The 13,243-nt window shown below is 39.2% G+C and overlaps 1 protein-coding gene across 4 annotated transcripts in view; it reads left to right on the forward strand.

Moving 5' to 3' along the window:
* Positions 1 to 13,243, forward strand: part of TIMM23B (translocase of inner mitochondrial membrane 23 homolog B) — a 24,322-nt gene continuing 11,079 nt past the window's right edge. For all 4 annotated transcript variants that reach the window (XR_014228052.1, XR_014228053.1, XR_014228054.1 and 1 more), the window contains exons 1-6: positions 1 to 163; positions 730 to 788; positions 3,893 to 3,986; positions 4,210 to 4,294; positions 6,621 to 6,679; positions 8,892 to 9,002. Coding sequence is in view for 1 of the 4 variants with exons in the window: in XM_082310663.1 (XP_082166789.1) it covers positions 67 to 163; positions 730 to 788; positions 3,893 to 3,986; positions 4,210 to 4,294; positions 6,621 to 6,679; positions 8,892 to 9,002 (505 nt within the window). In the remaining 3 variants the exon portion in view is untranslated. The remainder of the gene's footprint in view (positions 164 to 729; positions 789 to 3,892; positions 3,987 to 4,209; positions 4,295 to 6,620; positions 6,680 to 8,891; positions 9,003 to 13,243) is intronic.

Genomic DNA, 13,243 nt, shown 5'->3' on the forward strand with positions numbered 1-13,243 from the left:
GCGCTTTACGGCGGCGCGCGGAGGTCGTTGCGGCGGCGGGCGGCGGGCGCGGGGCCCGGCGGCGCCATGGAGGGCGGCGGCAACTCCAAGGGCACGGGCCTCGGCGGCCTCTTCGGCGCCGGCGGCGTGGGGTACTCACACGCCGACCTGGCCGGGGTGCCGCGTGAGTACCGGCGCGCAGGGGCGACCGGCGAGGCTGGCTGGGGGGGGGCGGCCGGTATCCGCTTCCCGTCAGCGGGGCAGGGCCGGGCGCGGCAGCGCCGCTCTCGGAAATCAGCATGGCGCGGCCTGGGGAAAGGGCCGGGCCGGCCGAGCGAGCGAGCGAGGGGCCGCGCCGCCAGCGGGCCGGGGCTGGGCCGGCCGCCTCGCCGGCGGGGAGCCGAGGCAGAGCGATTCCGCCGGCTGCCCCTGCTGGGGGTTGGAGGGGAGAGAGAGGGCGAGGGCTGCCGCTCCGGCTCCGGCCCCGTCCCTCGGCGAGGGGCCCTGGTTACAGAGACGTCGTCTGCGTCCCATCCGTGCTGCTCCTATAGCGATTCCTGGAAACGGGGGTGTCAGTCGGTGTCGTAGTTTAATCGGTTGCGCAACTTAAGCGCAGAATTTTCACTGCTTCTGCGCACGCGGTCTGCCCCCTTTTAACTTGCTGGATGTGAAATTGCCACTAAAATTGCCACTAGGGAAATTGGCGTTAAAGTATTCTCTTTTTTTTTTTTTTTTTTTTTTTCCTTTCAGTAACTGGAATGAATCCTTTGTCCCCGTATTTAAACTTGGACCCCAGGTATCTTGTACAGGTGAGAAGGCAGCTTGTTTTTATTGCCTTGAACTAGATTCCGTTGTTTGTATGGTCATACGTGAAGACCTCAAAAACCATGCAGCGCTGTGCAGCACGTACTGAAGTCTTGAACTGATGAACAGTTGAAAGGAACGATTTTTTCAGTACTGTTCTTAATAAAAGCTTGCAGCGCCATGGCATCTAGAAGAAAACCAGTGTTAGTATAGAGGATATGTAAGACAATTGTGAATATAAGCCTGCCGCTATTGAAAAGAGGAGGTCTCCCTCCCTACTCTGAGGCATACAGCCCAAACTTGTGCCCTTGCACAAGTTCTGGCATTTGTCACACCCTCCACTGAGCCCCTTCAGTCAGTAAAGGCAGCCAGAAACTCTCCACTCTTTTGATGGATTAGGTTTCTGTACTGTGATGAGTTTGATCAGTTTACAGAGGTATCCAGTCAAACCCCAGACCTGGGGGTACAGGCTTTGTCATCGTATGGGCTGTCATCGCAGCAGCAGCAAATTTCATACCACTTTCCTTATGCCATTTCCCAGCTGAAGGGAGACCATCATGAAGTAGAGCTTTCCGTTTTATTCTACAGAATAACATAGCTATCGTCCTTACACACCTTAATATTAGTTGACATAACATGATGGCCCATAGGCCACCATAAGGAAAGTAAAATAATTTTAATGTTTTCCTTTCTCAGCAATATTAACTATAGCTGAAAAGGTTTAAGTTAATCCAATAAGGATGCATGTCCTAATGATTTTATTTAGTCAATATTTTCTATATATTTATATATGTGGCTTATATTACCTGAGAACATTAAATTTTGCAGAAGTAGCACTGAAGGTCAACAATTGTATAGTATCTGCTAATCTGTGTGCCTTTTGTTTCATGGTACACTGGGTCACTGCTTCTTTTGTAAGTGGAAAGCTCTGAATGCAGTTCTAGGGGCTGCTTTTTATATTTCTCTTTCACTAGAAGCTGTTGTAGTCAAGATTACAAAGTAACATTCCCATAATGGTAGAAAACAGGGGATATGCCTCTGTTTGAAGTGGGTGCACTCTTGCCTGCTGTTGTTGAGTGGTCAAAAAAATGCTAGGTGATTATTTAGACCTCTTCCGAAAATACGCTCTAAAGGTGTCTTGTTTAGTTAGTACAGTATATCTGGGAACATGTTGGTATTAAAAATGGTATAACAGAGTTTTTGGAACAAAAATGTGTGTATACTAATAGTTGTTGTTTTTTTTTTTTTTTTAAAAAGCTTGCTTTAAAAGAAAAGAAGGTATTGGCATTAGTGTCATGAGTAACTTATAAAACAGTTCTAAAAAAACCTATTGACGTAACACTAGAGGCTACCGTTTGTGCTGTGACACTTCACTGCTCTTCATGTTTAGCGTTAGCAAATACATTGAAATAAAAGGGAACAAGTTGCCCAGACAAGCTGTGGGGTCTCCATCCTTGGAGATGTGCAAAACCTGGGTACGGCCCTGAGCAACCAGCACTAGCTGACCCTGCTCTGAGCAGGGGACGGTTGCACTAAACAGTCCCTGCAGGTCCCTTGCAACCTTAACCATTCTGTGATTCTAAAAATTCAAGGAAAAAGAGATAGCTAATATTTTGGAATGTAAGAACTTATTAGCCTTTAAAATTGGTTAGTCTGTGAAGGTGTGTGTGTGGAGTAGTGAGGGTCTCCTGTATTTAAAGACCATCCATTTGCTTTCAGAATGGAGAGGGAAAGTCAGCCTCATTGTTGAGAATCTTATATTTTGATCCTGGCCTTCCCATAATAACAAATAGTACAATGGTACTCATGACTTTAAAACCCACTTTCTTTGTTAGTCCATTAACGCAGGCACAAACCAATGTGTTTTCTGCAATGCTTTTGTTACCTTCAGCAGGTATGCATTCTATAATAGCATGGCAGCCTTTGTCAGAAACCTAGAGGACGGGCTTCTGAGGTGGCTGTCTCTATAGAAACATAGTTTACATATAGACAGCAATTGCTTCATCTTGACTTTTTGGACAATAGTGAAAATTGTAAGAAACTGCTAACTAGTGTACACACTGAATTTCTCCAAATATCTAGTTATGGGGAAGATAGAAACCATATTATATGTTCAGTTTATTGATAAAGTAGTCACAATTTTAGAAGCTGTATATTTTTTCTGTATTGTCATCCACGTTTAGTGCCAAGTATGGACTAAGAAAACCCCTCAGAATGCAATTGGTTGAGCCTACAGTTGTTGCGGTCATCTATCAGTTAAACAGAGGGTGAATAATACTGTGACTGGAAAGCATAGAAGCACAAAAAGAGATCTTACTCCTTTAGCACCTTATCAACGTGTGCATCTTGTCAGCGTCTCATATTGAAAAAGTGCCTTGGCCCACCTTATCTCTACACATGCGCTAGTTATCAGCCCATTTCTCTAGCTTTTTAGACCAATCTGATTTACGATTTGTCTACAATTACACGAGCCTGTCCCTGTGGGAGAAAGATGCAGAAGTAAAAAAACTACCAACCTCGCATATTTCATGCCTGATCATCACTAGTTTTGAATGTATTCCTTGCCTTTTTCATGTCTTCAAAATAGGTCACTTAGTGCAAGGAAATACTTCTTTTGGTACAAAGGCAGTTTTTCTTTAGTGTCAAGAGTGGGAAACCTTAACGCATTACTGCATCAGTATAGATTGCTCAGTGAGCAAACAGTGCTGCGTAATCAGACAACAGGAAGGTTTTTAGAGGGCAGTGAGTCTTGTATTGCCTGCTGCAAGATGTAATAAATAATTAAGCAAATAGTCATTTAAAAAAAACAAACAACCCACACTATGAATTCCTTCACTGCCTGATGTAATTTATAAAAAGTTAGGACAGCTAGGAAAAAAAAAAAGCTCTTAGTTTATCTTTTTAAAGTCTTTTTTCATTCTTATTGAAGTATACACATAGTATATTCCATCTTTGTGCTAGTGTAGACAACAGTTTTCCAGAAACACTGGTTGTATCTATTTTTTCTTTAGTTCATTGTATGGGTTAAAGAAAAAAAATTTAATATTGCCTATATTTTGAAGCAGGTATACTTGGAAAATACAAAGGTGTTTGTTTTGTTTTCCCCCAGGATACAGATGAGTTTATCTTGCCCACAGGAGCCAACAAAACTCGAGGCAGGTTTGAGCTGGCCTTTTTTACCATTGGAGGATGTTGTATGACAGGTAGGTGGTTGGGTTTTTCACTTTTCCCAGCTGTCCAGGTAACACCTCTGTACTACAGTAATTGACGAGATTGTAAATGTCTTGTTCTGCAGTCTAGTCTTACATAAACAGCTATTTAACTTCAGTCTATACACTGAGGTCTATTCTCAGTATTTGCTTCTAGTATTGTTCTTTTTGTTCCTTTTTCTTCTTAAAAAGTAATCACTGATATTATGCCAACTAGGGGCAGCATTTGGTGCGCTGAATGGTTTGCGACTTGGCTTGAAGGAGACACAGAATATGGCATGGTCAAAACCTAGAAATGTACAGTAAGTATTTAATCTCAAAAAAAGAAGTACACCTTAGTGACAGAGTTGTTTCTTCCAGCTTGTACAAAGTTAGATCTGAATATACTGCAAAAATAAACCTATTTTTGTGTTTTTACTAGGGACAAATGAGAGTCAGTGATTGTCTTCCTTAGGTTATGAAATGTTTCTAGTTATAATGATGTTCAGTTCAAGCTTTTTTCTTTTCATTTAGTGACAATTGGTATGCCCTCTGACTTACCTTAAATATTTGAGAATAAATTCCTACTTTGATATTTACTTGAAATCTACTTCAAAGTCAAAACAGTGTTTTTATCTGTTGAAGTATTCCCAGGAGAAGCACAATTTAGTTTGAGCTATTTTTTGCTGTGACTTATCTGAGAGTGAGTTCTCTCTTCTTTCCCAAACTTTCCAAAACCAGGAAGAGATTAAGATGCAGAAGCTGGGCCTGCGTGGATTTGCATTGGGGATGACATGGTGCAAGTTGTTCTGGATTACAGCCTCCATGAACACCCATGGCATTCTTATGTTTTCACCTTACCTAATTGTTTCCAAGAACACAGTGAAGACAGGAACACTTTTTTTTTCATGCTTCTCCTTCTAGAATTACTGGTAGTTTAGACATAACTATAAGAAAACTTAAGTGCCTGTGAAGGAGACATAGGAAAGTAGGGAAGTGAAATAACTGGAGGAAACAATTTTCACTCTCCCAGAATAGTTTGGGAAAAGAAAATTTTAGAGGAGGAATGTAGTATTTCCTTCTACAGTTTATGCTGGCTCTGCTCCTTTTAAAATATTGTTTCTGTACACTTCGTCCCCTTCTTTACCATCTCTAGAATTAAAGATAGAACCAAAGTATTCCCCACTATAACTACGACTCTTCCATAATGTTCTAGATGAACAGAATTCTATTTTATGTATTCGGAAGGAGCTGGGTCAGACAAAAACATGTTGTTAAGCACAAACTTTGATGGATCGAGCCCAGCAGGTGGCAGTCAGCACACATGCTGTTGTTAGTCCTTGCCTTTCAAGGGGCAAGGCCTGTTGAAGGTCATCACCTTGAGACAGTGTATTAAGTTCCATGTTTCCCTAATCAGATGCAGGGAAGAGACTTGCCTAGCTAGATTTCCTTCAAATTTATCCTTAATATCCTTTACACAGATGAATTTTGCTGTTAGTCCCCTGTCATCAAATATCTCACAGTATGTCATGGTTATTAAAATTATGCATTTTCTCATCAATTCAGAATTAATGTAATGTTAGCAGAATGAGAGTGGGGATTGTAATTAGGGGGAGATTGTCAATACCCTAGCCTCTTGGATTTTTCTCTCTTGTTTCAAAATGAAGTTTTCCATTATTGTTTAGTTCATTACCTAACCATATACAGTTATGGCCTGTGTCTCCTAATGAAAATTATAAAAAGGAAAAGTAGTGGAAAATGAACTCAAATCAGAAGGAACACAATGTGTGACACTTTCATTGCTTTAAATGATAAACTAAGTTCCAGTGGTAGTCAGCTGTCCAGAGCAGTACTGTGCCTGTGATAGTGTTACACTGCTGGGAGATAAAGATCAGTCATTTCTTCTGGCTGCTGTTGTCACCGTTCTGGAGACAGCTGATGCCAAGAAGAAGTGGCATTGTGCTTCCCTGAGAGTGCGCTAAAGATTTGCTTTCCCTCTTTAGCGCTAGTCTGGAAGCATACATACAGAAATACTCAGGGTACTTTACCTTTTGTTGGGTGCTAAGTTTGACAAGTGGAAGTGCAAAAGATTGCCTCTTTTCTTCTTGACTTGCTTTGGTTCAGACTTTCTTTTAATACCCACCCCGTTTGTTCAAGTATCACCATGCTGCCTGACACATGGTCCCTGTATTGCTTGCACCTTCTAGAAGAACACTCTAGCTTTCTTGGAGCTCTCTTACCCAGTTAAATCAGCATATCAGTCATTCTCAGTAGCTACATGTAGTCACTGTGTCAGGAACATATATCAGCTAGGGTTAGAAAGTCATTTGAACAGAAGAGATTGGATTCTTGGGAAGGTGCAAGTTTGACTTGAAAAGAGAGCAAGATTTTCTTAACACTTGACAGGACTAAATATTTGCCTTCAGCATTGCATGCATTATTATTTGTAGTATGCACAGTAGAGGAGATTATGTATTACCAAGCTGTGTGCTTTTCCTTACTGTTTTGTTTTGAAGGGCTTTTGGTTCATTATTCCAGTTTTATTAGACAAATGTATAGTGTAAACACATTATGCCTACTATCGTAAACACTGCCTCAATGTAAACACAGAGAGCTAAAGGTTTTAATACCTTTTTAACTCCTTTATAGAATTCTAAATATGGTGACAAGGCAAGGAGCGTTATGGGCTAACACTCTGGGATCTCTGGGTAAGTAAACTCGTTATTTTGTAAGACAAAGAGTTTAAAGGTGTAACTGATGGGAAAGTGTATTCTCTAAATATTCATTATGAAATCTATCAGGAAAAACCACAGGTTTTTTTCTTTGGGACATGACAGCATTTCAGTAGACATTGAAAAGGAAATTAAAGGCCAAAATAGGATTTGAAGCATAAGTAGCCAAAAGCCTGTAATTAAACCCCAAAATTTTTAGTATGTTACGAACAAGACTCTAGCTATGGAATGACAGGAATAACTGAAAATTATGTGTAATGCTTACTTGTTAATAAGTTCCAGTTAATTCACAATTTATAGTTGGACACTTCTGAAATAACTTTACTAACCTAAGAAGAGACTGAGTGGTTATGTGAGCAACTGCCTGATGCCTGTTTCCAGTTAAAGAGTCAACAAAATGTTTATCTGTAGAAGAAACATGATGGTCACTACAAAGATTTATCCTTTTATGATGGTAGCTTAGCTAGAAAAATCACATATGAGACCACCAACTTTAAATCTAAATGTTGCTTATAACTAATACAGGTTAAAAAAAAAGAGAAAAGAAAATGATCGCAAGCCTGATGTATGAGAAAGACATTTCTGTGAACTGAGGTTTGAGGGGGACAGGAAATAAAATCACATCAGTTGCCTCAGAAAAACAACTGCAGGTGATTTCATAAAAGTCAGCGGAATAACTAATGCCCTAGAGAATGCAAGCTCTTTGGCTTCTCTCCCACCCCACTCCTAAAAGAGCAAAGGGTGCTCAGTTACTTTGAAAGGAGAAATCCAAAACTGATTAAATTCTTTTGAAGATTAATGATGGAACTCATTGCCCCACAAAGTGATAACAGAAGAGAAATGATCAATATTTAAAACAGAGATTACATCATGTTATAACCCAGTCTACATATATATGAATTTTGAAAAATGCATCAAAGCATAGGCTAAGTTGCATTTACTGCGTTGTTTCAGTCTTATTTCTAAAGAGTAGATTAGCTTGCCATTTAACTCAGACATCAACTTTTGAGGCATAGAATAGAGACCACGGTTAGAGATGGGATTCTGAACTACAGTGAGAATGGCACTTTTCATAAGAGATGCATATTACCTAGTGAGTTTTATGGTGCGATTTTGGGGGGTTTTGTTGGTTTTTTTGTTTGGTTTGGTTTTTTTCTTATTTTGTATTCCAAATCTAATCAAAGCATGTCTGAAAACCCAGATGCAGGCACACTACAGTTCAAGGTTCCAGGTTAAGTGACACATTAACAGGTTTTTTCAGCTGTGTTTGAAGAAAGATTACTCAAGAAAATGTTTGTGCATTCCAGTAACAAATTGTTATTTTTCTTATAAAATATGGCCTCTGAAGTCAGAGTTAAGCAGAACTTGATATTTTGGGATTTGGTATAGCTCTGCCTTGTCCTAACTACCAGAGAAGTTCCTTTCAAGGAGCTGAAGTATTTTTGCATCTTATTTCACTTGTGCAGCATTTCTGTACCTCAAAAATTCCTGTTGTCACTACTGACAATTTTTGTCATTCTGTTCCTGAACAGAGGTAGCAACATCTGGGTTAAACTATTTTAAAAAAGTGTTGTTGAATTCAGCTCTTCCTTCCCCTCATTGTTAATACTACATGCTACTAAGACAAGGTAAAATACTATTGCCTATGCTGAATGGAGAAAGATGCTACTGTTCAGCTCATTGACATTAATATCGTTGCTTATGAAGTATTTACATGCTTTTTAGCAGAAGTAAAGATTTCAAATTCTTGGAGGACAAGGGATGAATTAAAGTGGCATGGTGTCTTTATCACTTTAAAATGATGACATACTCGACTGTTATTTGTCAGCATGAAATATGATTATATCATGAGGCGTGAGGATGGGGGTGCCTTCTCCCTTCATCAAAATGCATAGATTATATATGCATCCATGCTAAAAGCCCATGCACTTCTTTTTCTAATCCTTTCTGGGACATTCCCCAAAGTTCTCCTAAAGCAAAAGGCCCTTCAGGGACAAAGTTTTCACACACAGGCAGAAGTGAAGCAGCTGTAAATGTCAAATCCCAAGCAATCTAATCCCCCACTTTAAATAAACAGAAAATCTGTGCTTCAGAAGCATAGTCTAAATACTGAGCCTGGATTCTGAGTCTTGTGTCTCAGAGAATGGGAGCTTTAACTTTAATTTTTTGATATGTTTTTCTTTCCCAGCTCTACTCTACAGTGCGTTCGGAGTCATCATTGAAAAAACACGAGGTGCAGAAGATGACCTGAACACCATAGCTGCTGGAACCTTGACAGGAATGCTATACAAAAGCACTGGTAGAGTAGCAAAACGTTTCTATTTTTCCTCTTCTTGTGCTTTATCCTAGTTGTTAGGATTCTCATTACTTTTACTAAATACTGCCCTGCTCTGAAAATCGGCAGTGTAAAAATGGTACACTGGGAACATAGAACTAGAATGTAGGTTTTATTTTTGCAGCTCCAGGTACTATCACATGAATCACTTGTAATAATTTTCATCTCGATGCAGTCAAGCTGTGTTCCGTGTATTCCACCCCCCACCCACCCCCTTTCACTTTGGAAGATAGTTCCCATTTGCCTGTATCCACTCATGGACTTGAGCAACTATTGGTTTTATTCCTGCTATACTTGAAAAACATGGCTAAGAATGAGCCGGGTATGTATTTTATACAATCTAACGATAAATCTGAGTAAACATTTGAGTATTTATTCAGTGTGTAACGGACATAATTTAGCTCTCATGATTATTTTATTAGTCCTGTGCAAGTCAGAAAGAATGCAATTTAATTCAGCTAGGATTTTTTTTTAAATGCAAGTTTTCCTTAAGTAGTCTTATCTCTGTGAAAAAGAACGTGTGGGTTAGGGGATATTGAACTAATAGGTCTCAGTTATCTGCTAGATGCAATGCAGTTAAGTGTCTTTTTTCAGCTAATTGAAACTAATTTTTTAATGCCAAAAAGGAAAAAGCTTAAAGTGATGCTGTCTACTTCTGAAGTTAAGCAACAATAACTAGAAATATTAAAATGAGATTACCTTCTCTAAGCATAAATGAAACAGTGGTATTCATCCAGTACAATCCTAAATAGAGCATAAGGCAAAATTGCATTCCAAATAACGATTAATAAAAAATTCACTCTCAAGAAAGTGAAAATCAGGAATTCAAATATAACATGGATCTTTTTTTTTTTTTTTTCCTTAAGACAAAAGATTTTGGTAAACCAGTTTTACAAATTCATGTCATTAAAGTATGCAGAGGGAAACTAATATATTTATAAAGTTATTACTTAGCTGTTTGTTAAACTGTTGTCTTGTGGTAGGACTCTAGTCTTTGCATAGTGGTCAAAACCAACAAACAATGTTATTTGAGAACAGCATGGCTTTAAGGTTAGTTTGCTGATGCATACTGAATTGTTTGCAGAAGAGAGGGTCTGATCTTCATCAGCAAAATGCCTGTTAACACATATTCCAAGCTCAACAATTGGAGGGATAATCTTTTCTTAGAGGACTACTGGGTACCACAGACTGACATTACCACGGGGGGGAAGTTTTAAGTACCTCGAGAAAGTTTTGGCTATATGATTCACCTGTATTTTACTGAGGAGATAATTCTAGAATTAACCTATGTACTTTTGCATATCTGACTGAGCCTCAGCATCTTAGAAGTGCTCCTGAAGGCCAGCTTTATCAGGGCAAAACAGTTTGAGAAGTCTTGTTTTCCTGTTGGCCTAGACTAATTGAAACGGGAAATAATTGGCTTGAGCAGCCTTCATAAATACTAGCTTGTGCACTTAACCTTGCAAGAGCACATAGCTCTTTTGTAATCAACTGCTTATTTGGGTTTTCATGAGTGATATGCCAGATTGCCAACAGCTGGATAGGGTAGCAGTATAGAAGTCTTAACATCTTCTGTAGGAAGTTATCATTAAGGAGAACTGCCATCTTACACTCCAGCAGAAGCTTTCCCCTTACCTTTCCGAAGTATAGAGCTGGCATTATGTGTAATCTCTTTTTTTTTTGGCACAGTGCAGCCATGGATAACTACTCCAGGCACATGCACAGTCATCTGACACTACAAAAAATTTTCTTGCCAGTGGAACTTCTATTTGGTAGCATAAGATCTACTGAGCTAATAGTAGCACCAATAAAGGTGAACGTAGTGAATAAGCCTGTATTCATTACAGTATTGTATTTCAAGTATGTGTTGTACGTATGAACCGTAGTGTACAGAAACTCAAAAGAAATACATTTTTCACCGTATAGAGGAAATTTGAGTGGCACAGTACACCTTAGAGGTCAAGGATTAGTTCTGGAAGTGAAAAAGATGATATTCACATCTGTTTGAAGAATTTAATTACAATCTTATTTTCCTTTTTTTCTTTTATGCTATGTCTTACTGCTTCTCCCATGCTTCCTCTCCTGTCACCTTATACCAGAATGCCCTTCCTAATTCTGTATGGTAAAGCTTCCCTCTAAGTTATGCCTTTACCCAGCATCAGTATATATTTACCTAAAAAAATCTTGAATATTTAAACCATATGCAAATGATCAGTTCACATCTGTGACATATATAAAAATTATAGTCATTTCCTGTGTTACATGGAATGCCGTGTTGTGATGGCATTAAAAAAGGAAAATTTGAAAGCCATCAGGGACATTTTCTGTTATAAATCCCCATATTTTAGTGTCACACCATTTCAAATCAAGGGTGTTCTGTAATCCACAAAGGGTAGATACAGATTTGGAGGCAACGCTGTTCAAACACTCAGATTTCCCACTTCCATCATTCCTGTTTTGTAAAGAGATCAGGAACGTATTTAAGAAGAAACTGTATGAAGTATGGCAGGTTTTTTAATTATGACTTTCTGGTTCATGTTTAAACATAGCACTGGTGGAGGAATCCCATCAGCAACCCTGCTGCACTGAAAAATACTCTTGGGTACACTACAAAGCCTAGATTGAATTTCTGAAACAAATGATTAAGCCTTTGCTGAGGGGGAGGAGTAGACAGGAAAACAAAAAGTGGGAAGACTTTTTCAAGGCAAGATTTGTTGCCCCAAACTGGTCCCAGTTTTCACAATTTGTCCTTGTAGAGGTGTTAATCATTACCAAAATGCCAGCAGTCAAGCAAAAAAGGCTTTCCAAAATATGCATGTTCTAAAGCCATTAGATTGTGAGCGGTTTTGTGCAAGGCTACTTAAGACACAGCTTGTGTATAAGAAGATTAAAAAGTCTGCAAGTAAGGACTGTGGAGTTCAGCCCTGCTCTGTTCACTGGAAGTGGCATTAGTCACTGAAAGTTCCCCCTTACAAGTGACTAAAGCAGTTAAGTCCCCAAGACTTCCGATGGTCCTCCTTGAAGTGAGTCAGATGCCATTAACCTGACATTATACACAAGTGTTAGGCTGGAATCTGTCTCGGCATACCGTATGGCTTAGATTAACAGATGTTGAATTGAGTGAAAGTAAAATGGATTTGAGGAACTTTGAAACAGCACACTAGTTGATCCCTTTGACCAAAGTGATCTCTAGTTCTCACATTTGTTTGAGATGAAATTTAATACTAAGATTACTTACTAGATTTTAGACCAAATGTAGCAATGCAAGTACGGCATTAACTTGTTACTAGACTTGCAACTTCGTGGAAGCTGTGTTTTGAGCTCACAAATTGAATGTTCTGGGTAGAAGTTGAGTGACGCATGAAAGAAAACCCTTTGTGTTCCTTTGCCAGTGGCCTATGTAGTAGAAATGTTGTTGCAACTTAGTCAGCCCTGTTAGAGTTTTGCTAAAGGGAATCTGATAGCCTAAGTCCATGAGGATGGCTTTTCCATTTAATAAGCTACTATTCTTTATTCTTCAATTTCAAGCAAAGGCAGAAATTAAGATCTGTTATGCCAAGTTTTTTCTGATAAATGTTACTAAGCACAAAAAGTAACATATCTTGAAACAAACAAATATGTAGCCCCCTTGCATGCATTTTCAACCTCTTTTCTAAATCAAGCCTCTTTAGTTTGTTTTCTCATAATTGTATTAGTCTCTGAAAGTAGCAAAAATCACAGAGATGATTGTCACCGTGCACTACGTCACTGTTATTCCCTCCCACCATGAAAATGCACATGGTTCCAGTCATCATGTCACAAAGGTAGAGCTGGCTGAGGATTTTGCACTCCTCCTCAAGCATGCAGGATTGATCTCTCAGGTAAAAGATACTGAGCTAGGTGGGACTTTGGTCTGACCCAGTGTGACAGCCATTAATTTCTCATTGAAATTCCTGACAGAGACTTCAGTAAGCAAAAAAGTTAAATAACCTTTACCTCTTATCTGAGGGTTGCACAGGTTGTAGATGTTCTTTTTCTTAGATAATTTTTTTTCTACTCAAGGTTAGAGAAAACAGGAACAAAAATAAAGTAATGCCTTGGACAAACTAAATTATTTTGTTTACTGTACTTCTGTGCAGTAGGAACCCAATACTTGATAGAGCATCTCGTGCCTTTTGCACAATAGATGTTACATGATTTGGTATAAAATGTTGTAAATCTGAAGA

This window comes from Platalea leucorodia, assembly GCF_965183815.1.
Source record: "Platalea leucorodia genome assembly, chromosome: 4".
Lineage (NCBI taxonomy): Eukaryota > Metazoa > Chordata > Aves > Pelecaniformes > Threskiornithidae > Platalea > Platalea leucorodia.